The sequence below is a fragment of the Amphiprion ocellaris genome, chromosome 20, assembly GCF_022539595.1.
Source record: "Amphiprion ocellaris isolate individual 3 ecotype Okinawa chromosome 20, ASM2253959v1, whole genome shotgun sequence".
In the NCBI taxonomy this organism is placed as follows: Eukaryota; Metazoa; Chordata; class Actinopteri; family Pomacentridae; genus Amphiprion; species Amphiprion ocellaris.
In genome coordinates this window covers 14,692,589-14,715,710 of record NC_072785.1, presented here as the reverse complement: position 1 = coordinate 14,715,710, position 23,122 = coordinate 14,692,589, and the positions used below count along the sequence as shown (strand labels likewise).

At 41.1% G+C, this 23,122-nt stretch overlaps 2 protein-coding genes across 3 annotated transcripts in view; both read right to left on the bottom strand.

Moving 5' to 3' along the window:
* eml1 (EMAP like 1) overlaps positions 1-2,241 on the bottom strand; it is a 61,815-nt gene extending 59,574 nt beyond the window's left edge. The window contains exon 1 of one of the 2 annotated variants that reach the window (XM_035943209.2): positions 2,009-2,241. In XM_035943209.2, the coding sequence (XP_035799102.2) occupies positions 2,009-2,036 (28 nt within the window). In that variant the 5' untranslated portion in view covers positions 2,037-2,241. Of the gene's footprint in view, positions 1-1,680; positions 1,833-2,008 lie in introns of those variants that run through there. The other variant, XM_055006185.1, reaches the window with a different exon arrangement.
* Positions 2,242-11,703: 9,462 nt separating this feature from the next.
* Positions 11,704-21,326, bottom strand: pkdccb (protein kinase domain containing, cytoplasmic b). Its single transcript, XM_023298971.3, has 7 exons — positions 20,616-21,326; positions 19,729-19,866; positions 17,337-17,608; positions 16,896-16,975; positions 16,486-16,593; positions 13,063-13,239; positions 11,704-12,700 (listed from the first exon to the last, which is right to left on the bottom strand). Exons 1-7 carry the CDS (start codon positions 21,219-21,221, stop codon positions 12,594-12,596), a joined length of 1,488 nt encoding a protein of 495 aa, XP_023154739.2. The 5' UTR covers positions 21,222-21,326; the 3' UTR covers positions 11,704-12,593.
* Positions 21,327-23,122: the final 1,796 nt, after the last annotated feature.

Sequence of the window (23,122 nt, the reverse complement as noted above, 5' to 3'; positions counted from 1 at the left end):
ATGGTTGTGTATGCTGGCTCATTGTCATAGCATACTGATTGTTTGGCTACAATGACAATAAAAATAGCCCTTTAAGATAAAAGTTAGAACTTAACTTAACTTTGAAGTGACTTTGCATTTATTGTTCAATTACCGTATCTGCAATAAAATTTGAGTCAACTTTAATTTAGTTATTTTGCACTAAAACTCATTCACTTCAAACATGTTCTTTTACACATATCTGCAGTTATAATCCTTCCATTACCTATTGCCTTTGTTGGAATGCATGTGTCTTTTATAGAGCTAAGTTAAGCTAAGCTAAGCTAAATAATTCCTTGTGTGTGTTTACATACTCAGCCAGTAAAGCTAAATCTGATGATTAATATTATTATTATATACTTGACTGCACAAATGCTCTTTTAAAACTCAAGGGCATCTGTTTATTGTCACTGAACTGGAAACCTTCTCCATATCTGCCTCTAGCTTCTAGGCCACTGGTCTAAACAGTTTATGTCCACAAGTGCTGTTTCCTTTAAACACAGTTTCCTACAGATAAAATCTTCATTCCCACAAGTCCTTGGTAGGTGAATCATCTTTGCACACAAACATCTGCTCCCGGATTTACTGAGATACGCTGTTTACTGCAAGGTTAAATTCAAAGCGGCAAAGGTTTTTAAAATACAAAATGTCTTAAATAAAGTCAAAAGTGTATTCTGCAAAACATTTTATAAATTATTATGTTGGATGTGAAAGTTTTACAAAGAATACATGTGAAATTCATTTGATACAACAATCATGTACTAAACATGTCTTAAGTATAAAGATCACACTTAAGTCTTTAAAGCTATGGACACAAAAAAGCCAGCAACACTCAATTTCAGAAGTTTCAGTGTCTGCGAAAGACTCGCAATAATTTCACATTTGAAGCAATTTCCTGGCAAATGCATCGGGGAATGATGTTATACGATAAGGAGGTGTGGTCAGATGTTAGTCAGTCGTGCATCAAACGCAATTTCACCAATCCTGGCTGTTTATGTCAAAGCAAACTGACAACTTCAGAGAGTTCTCATACTGCTGAGTCATGTTTGATTATACTGAAGGAGGAATCATGCATGGATTAGATCAGAGAGGGGCAAGAAGCAGGCAACAAGGAGATAAAGGGGGAGGGAGGGGAGATGGAGATGAGATTGTGAGTGAGTGAGCGAGTGAGTGAGTGAGTGAGTGAGTGAGTGAGTGAGTGAGTGAGTGAGTGAGTGAGTGAGTGAGTGAGTGAGTGAGTGAGTGAGTGAAGGTTCCTATTTATAACTTATTGTTTCTGTTGTTTCTGTAGTGAGGCCTCATCTCTTCTCTGAGCTTGACTGCGCTTGCAGGAAATGACCCTTAATGCTGCACCACAATACACACACACACACACACACACACACACACACACACACACACACACACACACACAAACACACACACACTGACTGATGCATCCATATGTGCACTCACATACACACAGGCAGGCACCCGCGCAAACACACACACACAACTCATTTATATGCCATTTGTCCCTATAGTCCCCCATGCAGCACTATTGTACCCAAACATCTTTCACACAGCAACCCTGGGAGAAAATGATGAGAGGCAAAACTTGCTATGACTTTCCAGCCTCCATCTAACCTCGACTCCCTCTCCATACCTCCAGTTAAAACTTACGCAGAGTCTTCCTGTATTATTTTGATGAAACCGGAGGGAATTCGCTCCAAGTTTCCATATAAGGCCTCAAACTGAACCGACTCCTCGCTGCAGCCGAATACTTGCTGGGTGAGCTGTCCCAGTCTAGGGCTTACACTAAAACAGGATGGGCTAAGACAGACCCCCCTCTTCCTGAAATATACACACAGGGATAGAAAATACCCATACGTGTAATGCAGAGACACAAATCCAAACAATTTATAGACACGCATGCTAAGAAATCTACCTCATATATCTCTCTTGAAACACATGCACACACTTCCATGCAGCGTCTCTGTTTTGCTCTTACCCATAGGCAGACCTTCACAGTCAGACATGGTCGCAGACAGAGAAGTTGATCAGGACAGTGTCCTCCTTTGTCAGCTGAGTGTCTGCAGCTTGTTGCTTCTTCTAAATCGGCGCCTCAGAGTCAGTTTTTACTATGCCTGGTCAAACTCTGCTTTTTACTCTAAGCTGTCTCCCTGTTTAGCTTTCTTGCTTTGCTTTCTATCTCCTTGTCCTCTTCCACTCTCTCCCACTTTTTACAATCTGACCAGTGGCCAGCAGATATGCCAGTCAAGCATCACACACTGTGCTATTGGACACTAAATTTGTAACTAACAGCCCTCCCTTGGGATACTGTTTCTCTTAGGCCTTTTTGGATATGATTTCATGCTCAAATCAACATACATCTCTTCCTTAAAAAAAAGAAAAAAGAAAATATCAACAGTTATTTTCCACTTGGCCTGCAACAAAACAAGAAGCTTTTATCTTTGAAACTCACCATGAAAGTTTCAGAACCACAGTTGTTTTCCACTATACTTTTCTCCTTATCCGTTCAGCCTGTAACAGAAAACACACAAGGTTACAGTAAACTTCATATCCCTTGAGATTCAGGTCAGCCCAAACCTGGCGTAGCTCCAGCAGAGTTCAGTATTTCTGGCAGCAGTAGCTTTTGTTTCCAGTAGGGGGCGCTAGTGTCTCATCCAGTAGCAGCTCCTTCTCATCAGCAGAAGTCCTTTGTTGATAGCAGCTCCTCAAGTGGCCTGGATACCAAGCAAATTCCAGGGTCAAGTGACTCCGTTCTCAAGACTGCAATGTTGACAGCTAGGCATAATTGCTGTACTCAATTTTTATTTCTTACATATAGCTCTGAGGCTTTGTTTATGAGTAGTTCCATTTGCTGTCAGATTTTTCTAAATACAGTCAAACAGACAGGAAGCAGAAACAGAAAAACAGTTCTCTCTTTTAGTAGAGAGACGAGAGGTTAAGACACAACATAACAAAGAATCCATGCAGGGCAAAAAGCAGGGAAATCAAACATTACAGCTAGTTTTCTTGCTCTCTTTCCAAATCCTTTCATAACGGAGGAGACAAAGAGAAGTGCTTGCCAGGCACTTCGTAATGCTTTACAGATTACCGACCCACTCGAGCGCACAAAAGTTCCCCAGAACCTACTTAGCGCCGCACAGCTTTGATTAACCTCACCACCAACCTTTCCACACACTGGGCCCTGAAATACTTCTCAGCTTACTCAGCTGACCCTTTGTCACTTGACTGGGAGGATTATCACGAGGGGAAGGTTCAGCATGTGACTAACTGGGGTCAGATGGTAGACTTGTCCAGCAGTACCGGTGTCAGAGAGGTTAAGATTTAGTGCCAGGGGAGCGGGGTTATCTGGAGATTTGGAGAGAACATGTAGAGGGATGAGATGTTGGAGGGTTTCCTGCCCTGTTATCTGTCCGGCAGACCTGTCACTAGCACCCTCCACCTCCACCCCACAGCGCCCCAGCCTTCACACCAGGACCAGCCTTGGTGTTTGATCTCCCAACTCTTGTTTGCAGAAAAGCTTGAAGGCCCTTCTGCAAACACAGCCTAAACCTTCACCCGGTAAAGACCTCTCGACCCCACGCGCTCTGGCAAACAGAAAGTGGACCAGCCACCACTGTGACTGTTTTTACACTCTATGATCACATCTAATTACGCTGGCTGAGGTAATGTGCTCCACTGTGTCCCGGATGGTGCCCAGATTATGTTTAATTAGATTGTAAAGTAGTTTAATACAAGTTTTCAAGCTGTATCTTGCATCAGCTATAAAAGTGGCAACATTGCAAGTACACAAGAAACCAGGTTACTGAGGCGAGCTGGAAATTTGAGAAAATGTTTATGACCACTGCAATAAGGTGGCAACTTTAAAGCCTACATTCACTAACAGCTGGACATTTGGTCGTCGCTTATAGTTATGAATCTGGTGCAATATTAAAAACGATACTGTGCTATACATTTGTTGAAGTAAGTTGCAAGATGCAAGCAAGAATGAGACTTGTCAATAGTCAGTGCTCAAGTACTGATGAATCTGAAGACTTTATAAAGCATAACCAGTCAAACACTATGTATTTAGCTTTATTTAGAAAACAGGAAAACACACATCAAGCCCTTATTTTCAGTGATGTCATGTTACAATATTGAAAGTAATTAGAGCACACAACAGAAGAAAAAAAAACAGGCTACAAAGTTAAAAATGGTTCAAGACTAATGAGGCACAAACAGTGAGTCATAAGTATTTAAGAAATGTCAGTAAGAGGAAATTCTAAATTTATTAATAAGCTTGACAGTAGTTTTTGTAGACTGGAGGTATTTTTTACATGGCGGTTTATGACAGTGGGCCCAAGCTACGTAACATTTAAGTCCTTCTGAATATTGTGAGATTTGACCTTTTCACATATAGAAGTGAGCTATGAAGGACATCTGTGAAGAATATATTTGAATATAAAAGATGGAAATGTTTGTTATCTTTGCACACAGAAAAAGCAAGTGGCCAGAATTGCATTTATTAAACACCCAGTATTATAAATATCAGGTCCTTTGTCTAGAACACAGGGAAAGTGCTGTTCTGCATGATTTTTAAATGTAACGTATGGGCATGTGGATTTTCAAATTGAGTGTATTCTTCAACAAATTGCTAAAAAAAATTTTTAAAAAGTATAATCTCAAAAATGTTGAATATATTTTCCAGACGTGTTGTCATATTTTACAATTCTGACACAAGAAAATACTATTTATTTATGTGGACTAACTCAAGTTAAAGACTATTAGTGAATTCTGAATGGCATTAACAGTTTTTAACTATACAGCAGCAAGTCATCAGAATATAAACAGATTAATATGCTAATTTATATCAATATGATTTGTAAAGTTTGAAAGGTTAAAGGTGATCTTTATTATCCCCAAGTGACAGTGTCCGACAGTCAGCAGTAAGAAAAAAACCCAGTGGTGCATAATTACACCTCACTTGAAACCACACAACTGACAAAAAATAACTAAATTAGAGAGACGCGCATTTAATCGACATTTCAATGACATCTGCTTAGCTGGAAAATGTACGATCTCATCATTCGGCAACAAATACTTCTCTGAAATCTCATGACTTTCATCTTCTGTTACGCTCTTTCCATCATTGTCTTTGTCTGATCGAGTATCAGATGACCTCCAGCTAAACCACAGTGTCTCTTTCTATCTAAATGTTTTTCTTTCGCTCCCTTCCTCTCTGTCACTCACTTCATCGGCAACTGTCAGCTTCACTTTCTGTGTACAAATCACTGCCACTTTTTAAGGTTATGTCCACTTAGTGCACATATCTATAGGATACTTTATATGTATATAGTATAATAAATTAGTCTTTAGACCCTCTGAGGCGTGACGGTGTGTTGTTGATAAAAATATATTTTCTTCACAAATATAATTCATCTTAGTATTCATATTTTAGGCTTTACTTTATATTGTTATTCTATATTTTGATCATTTTATTATTTAATCACAATATTTATTTTATTTAATATAGTTTTCCATTCTGCTTTCTTTGTTTGTCTTTTGACACACACACGCAAGCACGCACGCACGCACACACGCACGCACACACACACACACACACACACACACACACACACACACACACACAAACACACACACACACACACACACACACACACACACACACACACAGCTTTCATAAGGAACTTGCTTCACGATGAGTCTCAGTTTACCAATACATTGTGGAAGCAAATGTGGAGCAATTTTTATGTATTGGGATGTAATTGTGGTCCATTTTCAGTAGTCGACTTAATTAATTACAAATTTAGCAAAAAATATTTATAGATAAATCCTTTAAGACTAATAATACATTAGCTCTCATAGGTTTCACACATTTTTCTCGACTGTGTAAATTGAAATTTAATAAACAGTTTTCAAATGTCATAATTTAATTAATTAATGATATTTTTCCATCTTAAAAGCATCTAATTATTCATCTTGACACATTCAATCTGCAATCTGTTGGTAGCTTAGCTGCAGTTTAAAGTTTGAGACCTACAGTGTAAGTTTAACATGAGCTCTTTGGACTTTTTCCACTTCAAACAACACTTACGCTTTGTTTACGCCATATACAAAAGTGAAATAAAATGTGAGTACATATAAACATAAAACCATTATGGTTGATAGCCAAAAGGGATTCATTAACATGGGTGAAAAGGCCTCTAGCCGACTTTAATGGCTCTATGTTAATGATCCTCCAATAGCAGCAGCACTTGTGTATGCAGGTACTAATGAACTCTTAATAGTGTTAAATCTAACAGCCTCTGAATGATTCCACTAACTGTTTTATGGCTGTGTGGGCAGAACCCTAATTGAGGACTTGTGGCAAAGAGCTTCAGTTCACAGCTTTCCACAGGTTTAACAACCTGTGCATGGAAATTAAAGCTGCACTTCATTGTGCCAAAGAGGGAGGAGGTAAACATCTATTGTATTAACAGTTAATTACTTCCAATTATAATATTAATATCTAATTATTTAAATTACAAATACAGTTAATTAGCTAATTTATTTCCCTTTTATGGCAGACATTCTACATTGAGATACAAGGCACTACTGTACCAAACATCAAATGTCCATATAAAAAGTCAAAAGTCAAAGTCATTTCACATTTATTTATGTAATAAATAATTAATAGATACATTTATAGTAATAATGATTCATAGTATTCATATGGCGGATAAATAAAATGGAGACATGAACATATAGAAAAGGGATTATGAGTTGTAGGCAGTGTTGAAAAGATGTGTTTTTATTGATTTCTTAGGTTTAGAAATCAATTACTAGAAGAAAGAAATAACTGTTTATATTTTTTATGCATTTTTACTACAGTATATTATTATATATAAATAACACCAGAATGCTAGTTGTGTCTGTAATTAATAAATCACATACTTTAATTTGCAAACAGACAAAATCATCAAACAAAAAGTCCTGAATGTGCCTATTCATTTAATTTGTGTATAATTCAGTACCTCTGAGGGGGTCTGTGGCGTATTTGTGGTGAAAGATTAACTGCAGAGAAGGAAGTCTTCCTCTGGCTGGGGGCAGCAGTCCCCCTGCTGAGAAACAGCCGAGGTGTGACGGAGGGGATTCCAGAGCACGCAACAAAAGGCAGACACTTTGATTTGAACAGCAGTAGTCAGAAACACACACACACACACACACACACACACACACACACATACAAACCACGGTTCCTGATCCTCGGCAGCCCTGCCCTCAGGGCTCGGGCTGGTTGAAAGATGGGGGAAACTCCAGATGCTTTGCAGCAGTTGTGGGATGTGACTTGGAAGGAAGGTTATGGTGAAGACTGGCAGGAGGAGGAGGAGGAGGATGATGGAGGGTTGGAGTTATGTATGAAGTGGAACAATGCAACAGCAGCAGTGGAGGCCTAAATTAATAGCAAGGCTACGGAGGTTTTTTGGCCTCAAGGAGCGTTTCAAACAGAGAGGGAGGGCAGCGGCAGCAACAGAGGAGGACGGGTGGGGTGAAAGGAGGTTCCACAGACTCGGTATGATGGATGGACTGGTGAGGAAGAGTGGGAGGAGGGGGGAGAGGTGGGAGCTTCAAAAGAAAAATGACCCAGACTGCTGCTGTGATGTAGTGGGAGGGAATGCAGGGCAGAGGAACATGTGGGGATCTCATAACCAGAAAGGGTTTTCCAGTGCCGTAGCAAAAGACATTCAAAGAAGACACAAAACTAGACACAAATCCAACTTTAACACTTTTGTTTAAAATCTGGCATTGAATCAGGCCTTTTTTAAAGCATCAATGGCCCCATTTGAATGGAAACAAACTGTACAGCAGTAATCTATTCACCTGAGAACAGTGCAGTGTGTCCATGGAGCTGTCACTGGATACAACACTGAGCCATTACACCTTTCAAGATGCCTCTGTGGCTTTAGTGGTAGGCATAAACCTTTTGACTGGGGTTAACTTCAGGGCTTTTAAAACATGATCCAGCCACTCCCCCCCTCTTTCCCCAAATGCAGACAGGCAGAAATGAAAACCTCTCCTTACACACACCTACTTGCTCTCTCCTTCAGGGCCTGCTAAAGCCATTATGACTCTAAAAGAGATTGTATCGGCTCCAGGCAGACAGGCAGACAGACAAATACTTAGCTGGACAGTTAGATACGCCTGCAAACTAAGACGCCTGTGTGCTCGGTACAGGCCGGCTAAATGTCTGGCTACTCTTCAGAGGCTCTCAGGTGTGACCGGCCGGCCTCCTGTGTACCGCAGCCAAGACGGCAGACAGACACAGAGGTGTTTCTGTGAGGCTGGAGTCGAGTGAATATCTGCTCTATCTCCCCCGTCACAGGCCGCATACGCTCCCGCGAGCAAGTCAAACACAAGCCAGATCTTCTTTCCTGCAGAACTATGCAGGCTTTCACTGAGTTAATGCATATTTTTAGTCTGAGCCAAGGTCAAACACTTTGCCAAAGACCTGCCTGACACATAATTTCTCCCAGCAACTGTGGTTTCTAGCATTTGATGACTAACTTTGCATTCGAATCAAAGACTTTAGCAAGACCACAAATGCACTGCACCAGGATTTTAAGAGAGGATGATGGAGGCTTTGGTTCTTAGCTTAGTCATACACGTCTTTCTCGCTGTGGAGCCTGAACCCCACAGAAGAAGCCCTAATGCCCCCCCTGCTTTCACGTGCACACACACATGTGCACATGCAAGTCTTCCCTAAAATTGCTGATGGCTTGTTTTCATGAACTTATATTATTTCCAGATGGAGGTCATGAATAAAACCTGACGGAAACAAGTCGGGTGAAACTGGAAACTTAAAAAAACAGAAATGGAGGGGTATGGAGCTGAGTAAAAAAAAACAATCATTCTCCTCCCCCGCTCATTCCCTGAGCCTTTCAAAAAGACCAACTTGTCAATTACATGGTTAAAAAACAGGGGAACAGTGTACCACACATGAACATGGGGGCAGGAATGCCATGTTTTATATGTTTCACCACAGTGCAAATATGAAAATATCCCTCAACAAAAACCGACTTTCAGAACAGAACAAACAAACAAACAAAATAAGCTTAGAGCAGCTCAACCTTCAAACCTCCACAGGGAAGTTTGAGCTAAAAAAACAAAGTCAGAGGAAGAAGGGGAATACTTTCAGCCTCAACTAAGAATACAAAAACTGTGCTGTGAGGACGTCCTCTGCATGGAACAACCACAGAACATGGTGCTGATTCACCAACCCCAGGCTCTCCAACAGGCCCGAGGATGAAGAAAGACGCTTTGTCGTGGTGTGGATATATATATCCAACTGAATAATGTAATGAATCTATCAACATTCTGCATTTGTGATGCATTTCAAAACATTTGAGCACAGAACAACATGTGCAAGCTTTGCACGAAGCCAAGACATCCATTAGCTCTGTCAAAAAGACTGCCAAGACAAACCACTCCGACGGCAGACATTTTCTTTTCGGGGCTGATGTGGAGAAGGATGAACCACAGCTGTAAACTAGAATAAATTACAGCTTATATCGCTGGAAGGAAGTACAGGGATTGCTCCCTGTATTATCATTGTGAAGACCTTATTTAGGAATGAAGACTGTGAGAAGCTTACTGAGTCAGCTGTTCATCTTTAATGTGTCTTCCGGAAATGCAACTATTGAATCAAGGACCGTATAAGACAGCGTTGCTTTTAGAGGAGTCATAGGTGTCTTGGTGGCCTTCCTCACTAGTGTCTTTCTTGCACAATCACTCAGATTTAGAAGAAAAGATTACACGTGTCATATTTCTAATAGTTCTTAATGACTGAATTAACTGTACTCTAGGGATATTTAGTGACTAGAAAATATTCTCGCACCCTTCGCCTTACATATGTTTTTCAGTGACTTTCTGGTGTTTTTTGTAGTGTTCCTTTGTCCCCATTGTGTACTTATAACCAGGACTACTGATAAACCAGTGCCTGGACCTTCTGGATTATTTATGCTACGATCACCTGAGACACATTCACTGCAGTCAGATGATCTCTATTTCATTAATTGTGAGACTTCTAGCCCCATTTGGCTACAACCATATTGAATTAGATGTCACTTTACATGGGATGAATGCTTATGCAATCATTTACTTTACCTTTAATATTTTGATTAAATTGACATTACTGTGCCAAAATCTGATTTTACTTTGACACAAAAGAGTCTTTTAATTTGTAAATAATTGTCAAAAAACAACAAAATAAATACAGAATGCTTGAATGTTGAAAAGCAATAAAACAGGCAAACGTCTAAGACAATGAATACTTTTTGTTGGACTATATATTCACCTGATACTATATGAATGTGGAATTCATCTTCTCATCTAACTCATGATCAAGAGAATGAATAAACACTTTCCCCCAAACTGTACTTAAACGGTATAACTTTATGGAACTAATGAGACCTTCCTGGTCTTTGGGACAAAAAAGTAAGCTAAGCAAAAGCTAAAGCTAAGCGGCTGCTTGGGGTAACATCATTCTCACCATACAGAAGTGAGGACTCTTTCTCAGCAAATCAAAACTTGATTATTATCGTTCAGGCCATTGTTTGGGGATTTTTTCTCCACCATACAACCAGTCCTTCTAGTCAGTCCAGCTGCCTTGATCCAGTGAGTTGGTTTGGCCTTATCTAATCTGAGTCAGACTCCTTATCTGTATAATCAAGACTCTAATCAGCCAGCTTTGTCCAGACAACAAGGGGCCAACATAAGGGAAAGAGAACCCGGAGGCCTCCCTGCTGCCTCTGCCATAAAAGTGTAATTTGTAGACAGAGACATGCTCTTTCAAGTCAGTGGTGGTGGTATGGCTGAACGGTAAAGGACTCACCACAGAGATATCTGGAATTTGCCGTATCCGGTTTTGGTATTCTTGTTTTTCAGTCTGTGTTAAAATGAAGGTTGTGTGTAAAACTGCTTTGTATGTCTCTATTGAGATGCAGCATTGGATTCTTGATCATTTTAACTAAAAATGTGCATAGATTATTAGTTATTTTCCTTTTTAACAGAAACAGGGAACACGGAATAAACTTTTGGAAGAAACGTGGCAGATCTCTGGCTTGCATTACAACACCACATGTATTTCCTTTTTTCCTCCTGCTCTAAACTCTGTGGCTGCTGAATCTTTAAGGTTCTAAATCCTTCAGCCTGCCACCATGCAGACCTGCCCTTATCTCAACCTCACCAGGTTGCTCCTGGCCGCCACAGATGGGAGCCCATTCGTGTGCAAAACTCAGGTTGAGCTCTGATTGTCCTGATGGCTGCCTTTGTCTTGCAGTAATGCCCCCTCTGTCATCATGAGAAAGGGCCGGTGAGTAAGCTAATTCACATGTATTAATTAAGGCTGATAATGAGCTCAGCATGACGGTGCATTTGAATGCATTCCTATGGTATTGTGCAAACTCTGCGGAGCTCCGTAGGTTTCACTGTCTCAGCCATTCAGATGGGCTACAGATTGTAGATGTGGGGGCATGCGACCAGATAAAGGACTTAAACACACACAGAAAACCAGGACAGCATACACATGCAAGTTTCCCCTCCTCCACTGCAACACACACGAAGGTGCTAATGACAAATAAACAGGCTGTCAGCTGTAGTTGCACTTAATACAATAAAAATCACTACAAGTGCAAAAGGTAGAAACAAAACATTTATATAAGTACAAATTGCAAAAAACTGCACAGTTACAACAAGTGAAGTATAAAAAAAACACTGAAGTGAATAATTTTTCATTGAAAATAAAAGTTTCACCCACAAGGTGCATGTAAGCTGTAATGCACAAACATGTAAGAGCAATTACATTTCATTTGATCACATAAATATTTAGGAACTAAAAACTATAAGTAAGTTTACAGAAGTATGTAAAACAGACTACTCTGGAATGGTTTTAATCATCTTTGCTCATTGTTGATGTGTAAATGCTTATATGGTTGTTACCATCTCATACCGCAGCGCAGCGAAGCCAGAGAACCATGAAAAAACAGTCGCAACCTCAGCGCATTAACATCAAAGTGTATTTGCATAAGAGCTTGTTTTCCTTTCTCGTCCTCAGGCTTCAAACGCTGAGCTGCAGTGGCTGTTCTTATTACCTCTTTGGTTTAAAGAAAAAAAATCTCACTATGGGGACCCAGCCTCACAACAAAAGCCAACACACATGGCAAATAAAGGCAAGGTAGAAAAAAAAAACACGTTGAGGGCACAAGGCTCTCCCTCCTTAATTGTACCTGAAGGGAAATCCCTTTAAATAGTAGCTGGCAGAGGCAGCGAGCTGGCAGGCAGATCAAACAGTCACTGAGCAGAAGCCCTATAAATACATCACATTCACTTGCTCACTTCAAACACCTCCTCGTCAGCTCAGTCTCTAACGCCGCTTCACAGAGCCGAGCTGCGATCAACATGTTCACGAGGAGGACGCAGTTTTTTATGTCTTAAGCGCAAAATTTTGCTTTACTTCCACATCGCTTGGCTGCAGGTCAACTCTCGACTTCAGTTCGACTGCGATGTGACTGCTTTATTTGCCCTGTAGGTCACACTGTGGGAGTTTCAAGAGCTTTGGTTTTCTTCACATACACTTCTGACGTCCCATCAGGCTCCAGGTGACTGAAGCTGCTCCGGAAGGAGGCAAGGAGGCGACCTGCAGAGCACAAAATTTAAAAAAATAACTGAATGAGGAAAAGAGTCCTGTTAAATATGGTGGCAACATTTATAAAGCAACATGTCCTGACTTGATGTCCTCAACATCTGTGTATATTTCGATTTTAAAAAGCTGCATCAAAGGTTTAAAGGAGTAGCCACGGATTATGATCACTTAGTGACAGTCATGTGGCAGGTGGGGAATTATACATTAGAGTCTACTTAAGGTGTGATTAATACCTATTTAACATTTTATTCAAACTAGAGTGAGATGAGAAAGTATAGACGGTACCAAGGACCTTGACACAAAATAACATTTCAGATCAGACACCAGCAGACGGGTATAGCGGAGGCTTTACTCACCCGTCCACGTCTTCTGTCCCGTCAAAGTGAAGCTGTTGCACTGAGAATGGGAGTTACAGATATATGCCGCCTCCTTGGCGCTGTGGACCGACAGCACGCAGCCCTGCTGGCTGTAGGACGGCCAGCAGCGGTACTCCACGTTCCCAGAGGTGCCCATACCTCGCATCACAGTGTAATCTAACCACAGAAAAGGAGAAGCCACTTCAATACAGGAGACTACTGAAAGAACTGGAAGCGCTCTCTGAGGATAAGATGAAAGTTTAATGATCCCGGCGGGGAAGACTAATACAGAGCGGCGCTGAAAGAAGAGAATACAGATAAGACGAACTACAAAGAAAACAGGTTGAAAGTAAAGATACGATGCAACTGCAAAGCTCCGACTGAATCAAAGGATTTTCTAATACGGTTGTGAGTGACGGATTTAAGGGTACAAACATATATAGTGCACCGCTGAGTATAATATTTAGTGGAAACAGTGAGATCCAGTTTTTGTGCAAATTTTTTTTAAAAATTTAAAACAGTTTGTTCTTATCATGATAAAAAATAAATGTATTTATATAAACTGCTGTGTTGTATTAAAATGTGTATGTATAGTATACTGCATTTAGCCCCCCCCCCATTCGACAGTGGAAATAGGCAAAAATTCAAAATGTATAAAAAAGAAATGTTCCAAAACATGCATAAATATTCACATGGTACCAAAACGCGAACATTTACACTTAATTTCTGCTGCCAGTTTTTGTAACAAATATACCTGCAACTAATGATCAATTTAATTTATCAATTAATCTGCCATTTTCTCTCTAGATATATTAATCATTCAGTCTATGAAATACAAGAATATTGTTAAAAATTACAAGTTCATAATTTAAATAGCTTTTTTTTTTTAAAAATCAACAAAGCAACGTTCTATAATATTTAATAGATTTACATGAGCGAAAGAAAGCAGGGATTCCAAATGTAGACTAACAAAATGTGTCTTTTGCTTGAAAAATTATTGTTTTGCACCTGCTCAACTAACACAATGAGCATCTAATCAATTCAGCAATATTTTTCTTTAAAATGTTAATGTCAAACCAGAACTTTCTACAACTCTATGAAGTCCCAAACTCCATTCTGCACCAGTTTGAGCTTTTCTTTGACAAACTGCTGCCGTAGACTAAAAACTACATCACTTCACTTCACCGTCCAGCTTCCTAACATTTGCGTTACATTCATCATTATAATTCTCTGAGTCAGACGTCTTGTGGATCTGGCCTTAAATCATCTGCTACACATTAGCAGGAGCCATGAGAGAAAAGCACGCACACACACACACACACACATCAACACAAACACACACACACACACACACACACACTCCAGAAATGGACAAAAGCCTCGTCTGTGAGCCTGTACGGAGGAGGCACACTGCTACAAACTGTTAACCTTCCTAAATGGCAGGAGGCGGTGTGTGTGTGGGGGAGTATTGTTAAGAGGAAAAAGACACAAGGATCTGCCTTCTGGGTCTGAGAAAAGGGAACAAGGAGAAGGAGTGTTTCGAGGATCCTTCTCAGGGGAGGAAAAAAAAAAGAGGCCTGTTGGGGAGCTAAAGGGTGGCGGACCTCAGCTGTTAAAGAGACAAAGATGTACGAATATAAAGCCTCTGTGTTTAAGATAACGAACGGGAGAACAGACTTCCTTTCATATTAATGCACAGATTATCACATATTATATAGTTTAGGTCATAAATGGATCCGGGCTTTGCCTTCCTGCACACAACTAAATGTAACCTTGCAACAAACGAAATCTTTACTTCACCACATAGCAGATGATCTCAGCTGTGTAAAAGTTACGTCCACGGTACCAATGAATCTCCATCTGTCAGCAATTTCAAATTAAAACTTGGGACTTGATGAGCGTCTCACACACACAGACACGGATTATTAGACTTCTTAGAGCTGCGTTTCCATTTGGCCTATTTTACAAAGTGTAGTCTTTGGCTGCAATTACTTTTTTCCCTCTCTTTTGTTAATGAGCCCATGTGTTTTTTATTTTATTTATTCAATTGCACAATCATTGATTTTTTTCCCCCCCTCCTTCTGTGTTTAATCATTTAAAGTGACAGTCCAACATTTTGGATAAATAGAATCATTTGCCTATTTTGTGAGAATTAGATGAGAAGATCAATATCACTCCATTAAGTATGAAAATAATCAGCAGGGGAAAAGTTCACTTATTGGCTAGAAACAGGGGTAAAAAGCCTGATTGTGTATAACATTAAAAGAAAATAGGCCAACTAACACCTCTAAAGCTCATTAAATATATCTCCTGTGTTTAATCCAAAGTGTAAAAACAACCGGGAGAAACTTTAATAAAGGTCTCTTCAACTAACAAGACATAAATAAATGGTGATTTTTAAAGTTTTTTTTTCAGTTTTCTCATTCATATGATAAATTAAGCAAACCAGCTGCTACATGTATAATAACGTGACACATAGTCTTAATGCATGAGAGTCGTAACCTTCCCAATACGTCAGCTAAAATTAACTAACTAAAAGCAATACGAGGCTTGTCCTCCACCAAAACTACATCTCTAGTTCAGCTAAACACACACAGACACACGTTTCTTATCACACACACACTCAGCAGAAGCAGTTGACTCCTGGCACCTCCTTGTTAAGCTGGAACATTCCCTCCTGGTGCCGGCCCCAGCACTGAGGCCTCTCTACCCTGAATCTGTGATTAAATTCACAAAGCGCTGCTATATAAACAGTCCAGCATCTGGGGGACGGAAAATCTCGCCGCAGGAACGCAGCCAGTCATTCTGTTATTAATATTTCATACGGCTGAGAGGAACGGCGGGAGGGTGAAGGGGGCAGCGAGTAGAGCTGGAGAGAAGAAAAGTGAAGGACTTTCAGCGCTTATATATCGAGGGGTTACAAAAGTAGGACACGAAGTTTGCAAAAAATATGACGATGCTGAAAGGCAACAATCTAAGACTGTTAAATATAGTTTTTTCCCCCTCTACAATGGATTACATAAGTTTTCCAAAAAAGCTGAAAGGCAACAGAATTGAAGAATAACCCCGTATGTGCCAATCTCAAGTCGTGTTTTTTTCCCTTTTTTTAAAAAAAATGAACACCGACTGAGCTTTCTGAGCCAGAGACATGCAGGATTAATCACACTTTGTTGGTCTTGTCCTCTCATTCCAGCTGCCTAATAAACCTGTCAAAACAGACCGAACGGGAGAAGCAAACCCCCCTCCCTTCATTTTTTTCCCCCAAGATACAAAATGAAAACAGAGGTGTAGATTGTCTGCCTTTCTCTGTAAGTGGATCAAAAAAAAATAAAAGCAGAGCATTCTCTCCAAGAAGAAGAGAAGAAAAAGCTCACTGTATTTTTTTTTTATTATTAAAGCAGCCTTCATTCCTCCAGCCCTTACCTTTAACTACTGATGGAGGCAGATTGTCCAGGTGTAGGCCAGATTTGTAGAGGAGGAGGATGTGTTCAAAGGCCTCCAGCGTCTGATTGATGTCAGCTTTCAGCTCCCCTGAACACACACAATGAATTCAGTGTGATAAAAGATAGAAGTGACTACAGGTAAGTCAGCCAAAATGGACCATTTGGTGCTTGTTTTGTTCGCTCTCTACTGTCTTATCTGAGTCATGTGATCTCAACGCATAAATACTTGTATTCATTACCGTGTTACATGTCATGAAGTATCTTGTCGAGCTCCGTAAATGAAGCACTTAGACGGAGGCATGTCATTACACGACTCCCATAATGGAATGATTTGCTTTCTGATCTTCAACAGTTAACATCCCATCATGTCAAGACGACTCTCGTCCTCACCTGTGGAGTTCATGATGTGGTCTACCAGGTGTGTGAGGCCGGGCGGGGCCTGGTGAGGCAGCAGGTAGGTGAAAAAATACCTGGGGCCAGGCAGAGACAACTCATTCAGACAGACAGAAAGACGGACAAGTCTCGTCACATAGTTCCCACAGAACATGACTCATCTCACGCGGGTGTTAAAACAAACACAGTCCATAAAGCTGTCAAAAAATCTGAGCCCCTTTTTAAAAAGAGGAAAACACTCCCCTTCTCCACTGAAACTAACAATGTATTCATCACACTTTCCTCTACCAAAGTGCAAATTTCCAGCTGCACATCCTAACTGTAGCCATTTAAGTGTCAGCCTGGCCTATATTTAAGCAGTTATCTATGTAGCTGCTGCTCCATCACACATCTGTCATGCAGTAAAACTGTCACTTTTTTTTTTTTTTTTTTTTTAACCTGTAGGCATTGTAAATGTTCCTCTTCTCATTCAGGCCCTCACACACTCCCCGAGCCGAGCAGGGCAGGGTGAAGTTTCTGTGTGGAAATTCGAGAGTGCAGTCTGTGTCGCTCTGGCAGGCAGTTTCCTCAGCGCTGGCATCGTCCAGGTCTGTGAGCTTCAGCTCGCCGGACACTGTGACAAACTGCCGGGGCTGGAAGTCCAGCAGGGCCACGGAGCCCAGAGGAGACTGGGACAGGAAGTGGAGGAGCCTGACCAGGTCCAGACACACCTGGAGATCGGACATGTCAAAACTTGATCAGCTGGACGGATGACAGAAACACAGTCACGGTGAAACATAATGTGTTGGTAGCTCCAAAAATGCTGGAAGGACCGCCACAATCTATCAATCGGTCAACAAAGGTGTATCTGCAACAATTTAAATAACTAAAATAAATGAAAAATGTATTAAGCAAAGATGAAAAAATCACTAAGTTCAGCTCAGTGGCAAGAGAATATGAATAATCTCCTGCAGGGGTTTTCATTTTGAATGTTAGTTTTTTTTATTCTTGCCATTACGTTGGTCAAACAGCAGCTTACAGATAATCTTAAGCCTGGAGCCTGTTATTATGAATGTTTCCTGCAATAAGTGAGATCTATCTTTTCTGTACTGTTTGTTGAAGTTAAAAGCTACACAGATCAATTTCATAAAATTTAACGAACAGGTGGATCATGCACTAGACAAGAACCCATTAAATTCTGAGGCAGATTCAGATTGCTTTCTTTTAAATTGTAAGATAAGACATTAGCCTTTTTTTTAAATACATTTAATATTTTCCAATATTTTACAGACTAAATTGGGCTGCAACCTATCATTATTTTCATTAGCATTTAAATTGATAACACATTAAAGTATATGGCCCATAAAATAAATACCGTAAAATACCAATCATGACTTCCTAAAGCCTATGCTGGACATATTTGGCTGTTTGTTTTGTCATAACTGAAGGTGCAGAGTCCAAAAATTATTACATTTTCCACCCAAGAAGACAAAATAAAATTCATGGTAGAAACTTAAAGTATTTTTGCAAAACTTTTGCTTACAGAACTATTTTTAAGGATCTTGAATAATCAAAATTGTTGCTGGTGTATTTTTATTCAGCATTATCTTAACAGTTTCATTAATTAAAAAAAAAAAAAAAACTGTTTCAAGAAAATCATTTGTGAAAAAAATCTGTCATTGCCTGTAGCTGCAAAGTTCAGTTTTTGTGTTTTACCAGAATATAAAGGATGATATGGTTCTTTTCACTTCTTGTTGATTTAAAATCTTTTTTTAATGTTAGCACACCCTCAAAAATCCTAGTATTCAAGCTAAAAATGCTTGTTTTTTCCTGAAAAGACGACACATCGGACGATGTAATTAAGTCTCATTTTATAGCAAAAAACAACTAAATATAAAAAACTTTCAGGCTCACAAAAGCATTTGGTTTTAAGACGTTTCACCAACCACATTTGCAAGCCATTTCCTGCGCCTGTTTTTATAGCACTCTTTATACCCTATAATAAAAACTGAAAGAGAAAATAAGTAGGCTACCAAAGGCAAAATAAAGGCATTAGCCACGCGCTGACAGAGCATGAAATGCTTCTGTCACACTACAAACATAGCTGCAGTGTTAGGTAATGCCCCGAGTCTCTTGGACGTCACTTGGTTGGGATCGGAGCACTGTAAAAACAGGGCTGGGTGAAACCAAACACCCCGGGATTACTGTAGGCTGCACAGATGCAATGTAGCTGAAAGAGGCCGAGCTGCTCGAGGGGGGTATTATGAACGCCTGTTTGGGTGATGCAGCGAAATGAGGCCCATAGTTGAGATGATACTTCAGAATGCCGGGTTTCTTTTACTAATCCAAAAACAAAACATGCAAACTCAGACATTCTTACCCCTCCCAGCCATTCTCCCTTTCAAACACATCCATGCATGAACGCACACACACACATATTGTGGATCTCTGGAGTGTAAATTCAGCCTCTGTTGACTCCCACTATGAGCATACCTGTGATGGGGGTTGAGTGTGTGTGCGTGTGTGCGTGTGTGCGTGTGTGCGTGTGTGTGTGTGTGTTGGGGATGAGATGACATTCCCAGCCAGCAGTGGATTAACTCCAGGACCCATCTCCATTCCAACCCCGGCCTGATCAAATACTCTGAGGGACAGATGTCAGAGCTCCAGGAGTTTCAAATGTCCGCCTCCCTCGTCTTTCAACCTTCATCTCTTCTGCCAACAAGAGCAACGGCTTGCACATGCTCCCCAAACAATATGTGTGCGAGAGAAACAGTCAGAGCCTCCCAGAGTGCCGAGCGGTGTCAGAGATAAATGACAGAGCATGCGTATCGACAGCTGAGGGGCTGCTTACCCTGAATCTGTCCTCCCAGGGGCTCTGCAGCAGCTGGATCATCTGGAGAGGATTCCCTTGCTCAAGAATGACTGTGACTCTTCCTCCCTCTCCTCCTCCTCCTCCTCCTCCTCGGCCTCCTGCACAGTGGCCCTTGAGCTGCAGAGTGGAAAATAACTGCGGTTAGTCACAGTAAACTAGAGACAGTCTTAAAAAAGGCCACGGCTACTGTTTGATTTTGCATTTTAATTCAGCAAAAAATCAGGTCAAAGCCAGTAAAAGTTCTGCGCGGGGGTAAATAATAGGACACGGTGTTCTGCCAACCTCGCCTTGAGACAGTAAAATCGCATTTTAGCCTACTGGAGGATTGCAGTCTGCGTTTGTGAAACATATCAACTGCTTGGATTGTAAAAACAAGCTCACCGGTTTAGCTCAAACTAGCTCTAGATTGGGCTGTAATGGCTTGAGCGAATAAGCGCAGGGGGTTTCAGATGCAACCAGGGATAGTAGAGAGGACAGAGGCACATTGTCTGCTCTTGCCAAACTGGACCCAAAGGTCAGAGCAGGGTCAGTGATTTTAATTTAATTACATGGGAAGGCCCCACAGAGCTAATGAAACCTTTCATCCAGTGCACTGTGTGTGAGACAAAGGAAAATGTGAGCAGTGGTACATGGATTATGGAAAGTCTTAATAATAAACTGCAGCAGTTCCAGAGCTTAAAAGTTGGCAGAGCAGCTCCTCAATGCCCCATATAATCATTAAGTTAAACAAATACACAAGGAAGTATACTGATTATAATGCTGCCTTAGCATTTGGACTGTAACTTTGCATTTTCAGTGGATAAAAAGTTTCAGTTTAAAAAAAATAAAAATGCACAAAGTCAAGACAGACATAAAGGAAACTTCACCTTTATGACATTTGGATGCTTCAGTCGTTGCAACAGAACTATTTCTTTCTGCAGCTTGGAAGAAACGAGCTCACGGCAGCCTTGGGGGTCTTTGAAATCCTCCAAACACTTGCCCATGTCGATGCCCTGCTCGTTGACGAGTTTCAACGCCACAGGCTGACCTCCTGCCAGATTAACTCTGACAACCAGCTTGGTGTATCCAGACCCGAGGATCTCCACCGCCTGCATGTCCACCAGAGAATCACAACCCATTTCATCCAGATGCGCTTTCCTGGAGCCAAGTGTGATCTCATTCCACAGATTGTAATCCAAAATCGGGTCTTGCGCTCGGGAAGAATGTCGAGCTTCCTCCGATAGTCCGTTTTCATCGCCGTCCTCAGGTAAAAGCAGTGGAATAATTTCTTTTCTCCTCTCGTTGAGCTGGTAAATCAACGCCCCGCGGAGCGACGCCAGCTTCTCCTCATCACCGGGAAGAGTTGCGTTCGAAAAGTGCGATACTCTCGCTCCAAACTGCTGCACGCTGCTAATCAGAAGTGACACCAGAATGGAGAGAACCACGAAAGCCAGGAGGGCAGCCGCGCGTAAAGAGTTGCCCATCCCGGGCATTTTTCCTCTGGTGGGCACACGGCGGCTACTGCTGCGGGAAAAGACGCGCAGCCGCAGGCCCAGATGACCGCTCGCTCCAAGTGAAAGGGCTCCTGACTTTGTGCAGGAGAAACGATCCGCTCCTTGTTTCCACCTCCCCGGGAACTCCCTCTAGAGGTGTGTCCTGGTCGCTCGTAACTTTACACCCGCTGGACAACTTTGCAGGAGAGCCCGACCTCATGTTTTCACTCAATGCGCATGTTAAAGCGCTTTACGCAGCTGGATTTACAACAGATATTAAGTGTTTTATTTGAAGAGATACTGAAAACTGAAATTAAACTCAAAACAGACATAAGACGGACTTTAAAATGGTTCAAAAATATTTAAATTCGTGCGTAAAAGTCCCCTGAAAGACTTTTGCTATGAGAATTATTGTGCTCGTAATAAATACACGACTTTCAATAATGTCATCATGTTGTTCTTTATAAAACAACACTGTGTTCATGTAGGCTTTTTCCCACATTGTATATAAGAGGTAGAGGGAGGTAGTGAAGTGCTGTCACCTCCACAATATGTCCGGCAGGTGGCAGCAACAAACCTTTTTCTTTCCATTAACAGAAACCAATCAACTGATGCAATTTAACAGAAACACATGATTGTCTGTCCATGTTTCCACACAATATTTTATTGCATATCTCTTCTTTGCTTCTCAACTGCGTTTGTTTTGCAAGTCTTTGTGCACGACCGGAGCTCTAATGAAGCGTTTTCCTCCACATCACCATTCACTGGCAGAGATCTGCCACAGGAAATTACCATGGCTGTCACCTCAGTACCCGCCACAAGCCAAACCCCCTCTCTGCAGCTTCTCATTATACATGTGTGTGTCTGGTATTCACTATGTGTGTGTGTGTGTGTGTGTGTGTGTGTGTGTGTGTGTGTGTGTGTGTGTGTGTGTGTGTGTGTGAGGCCCTGGATATGTGTGTGTTTGCATGTTTTCTTCCTGTGTGTGCGTGTGTGGCAGGCGGAACAGCTAAATGGTGTAAGTTAATCAGTGTCTGCAGTCAACAAGGCAGCGTAGATGTGTCAGCTGCTACACAGGCTGCTGAGAAATACTCCATGCCAAGCAGCAACACAGCAGCCTTTTGTTGAAGCTGAGGACAGTGTTTCACGAAAACAAACTCAAAACTTGCGCATGAACTTTGCGAAGAAGGTTCTTTATAAGCCACACTTAATAAGCTACAGCTCTGAGTGATTCACTCTCTCATCTGTTGCTTTGAATTAGTCAGCTTTGATGTTCGCTCAACCTGTTTTACTATGTATGAATCAGTGCTGAGCATTATGAATGACACTTATAGATAATAGGCTTTACTATTATAGAAATAAAGACATCTCCTCCTCAGTCTCCGATTTAAAAAAAACATGAAACATTACTTTGATCTCTCCTTAAAAACTTTCTCACACCCTCCCTTTCCTGATCTTTGCCTCTATTCCAATAAATCATTTCCTTTTCCCCCCTCAGTGGTGGCCCCTTCGAGACAAGGGCCCAGCGCCATGATTCATATTTATAACCAGAGCCAGACCAGCAGCCACCTCATTAGCAGCGAGTCACACAGGTCTGCTGTGTCACAGTTTCTCCTTTCTTTGGAGTCTGCAGTCAGCTTTCTCACTTCTTAATAAGAAGCCCAAAGTCTCGTCTCTTCTTCTCTTCTCTTCTCTTCTCTTCTCTTCTCTTCTCTTCTCTTCTCTTCTCTTCTCTTCTCTTCTCTTCTCTTCTCTTCTCTTCTCTTCTCTTCTCTTCTCTTCTCTTCTCTTCTCTTCTCTTCTCTTCTCTTCTCTTCTCTTCTCTTCTCTTCTCTTCCAGTTGTTAAGTCTGCTAAAACTAATTTCACTTTTTATAACAGCTTTTGCTCATTTATCAGTAT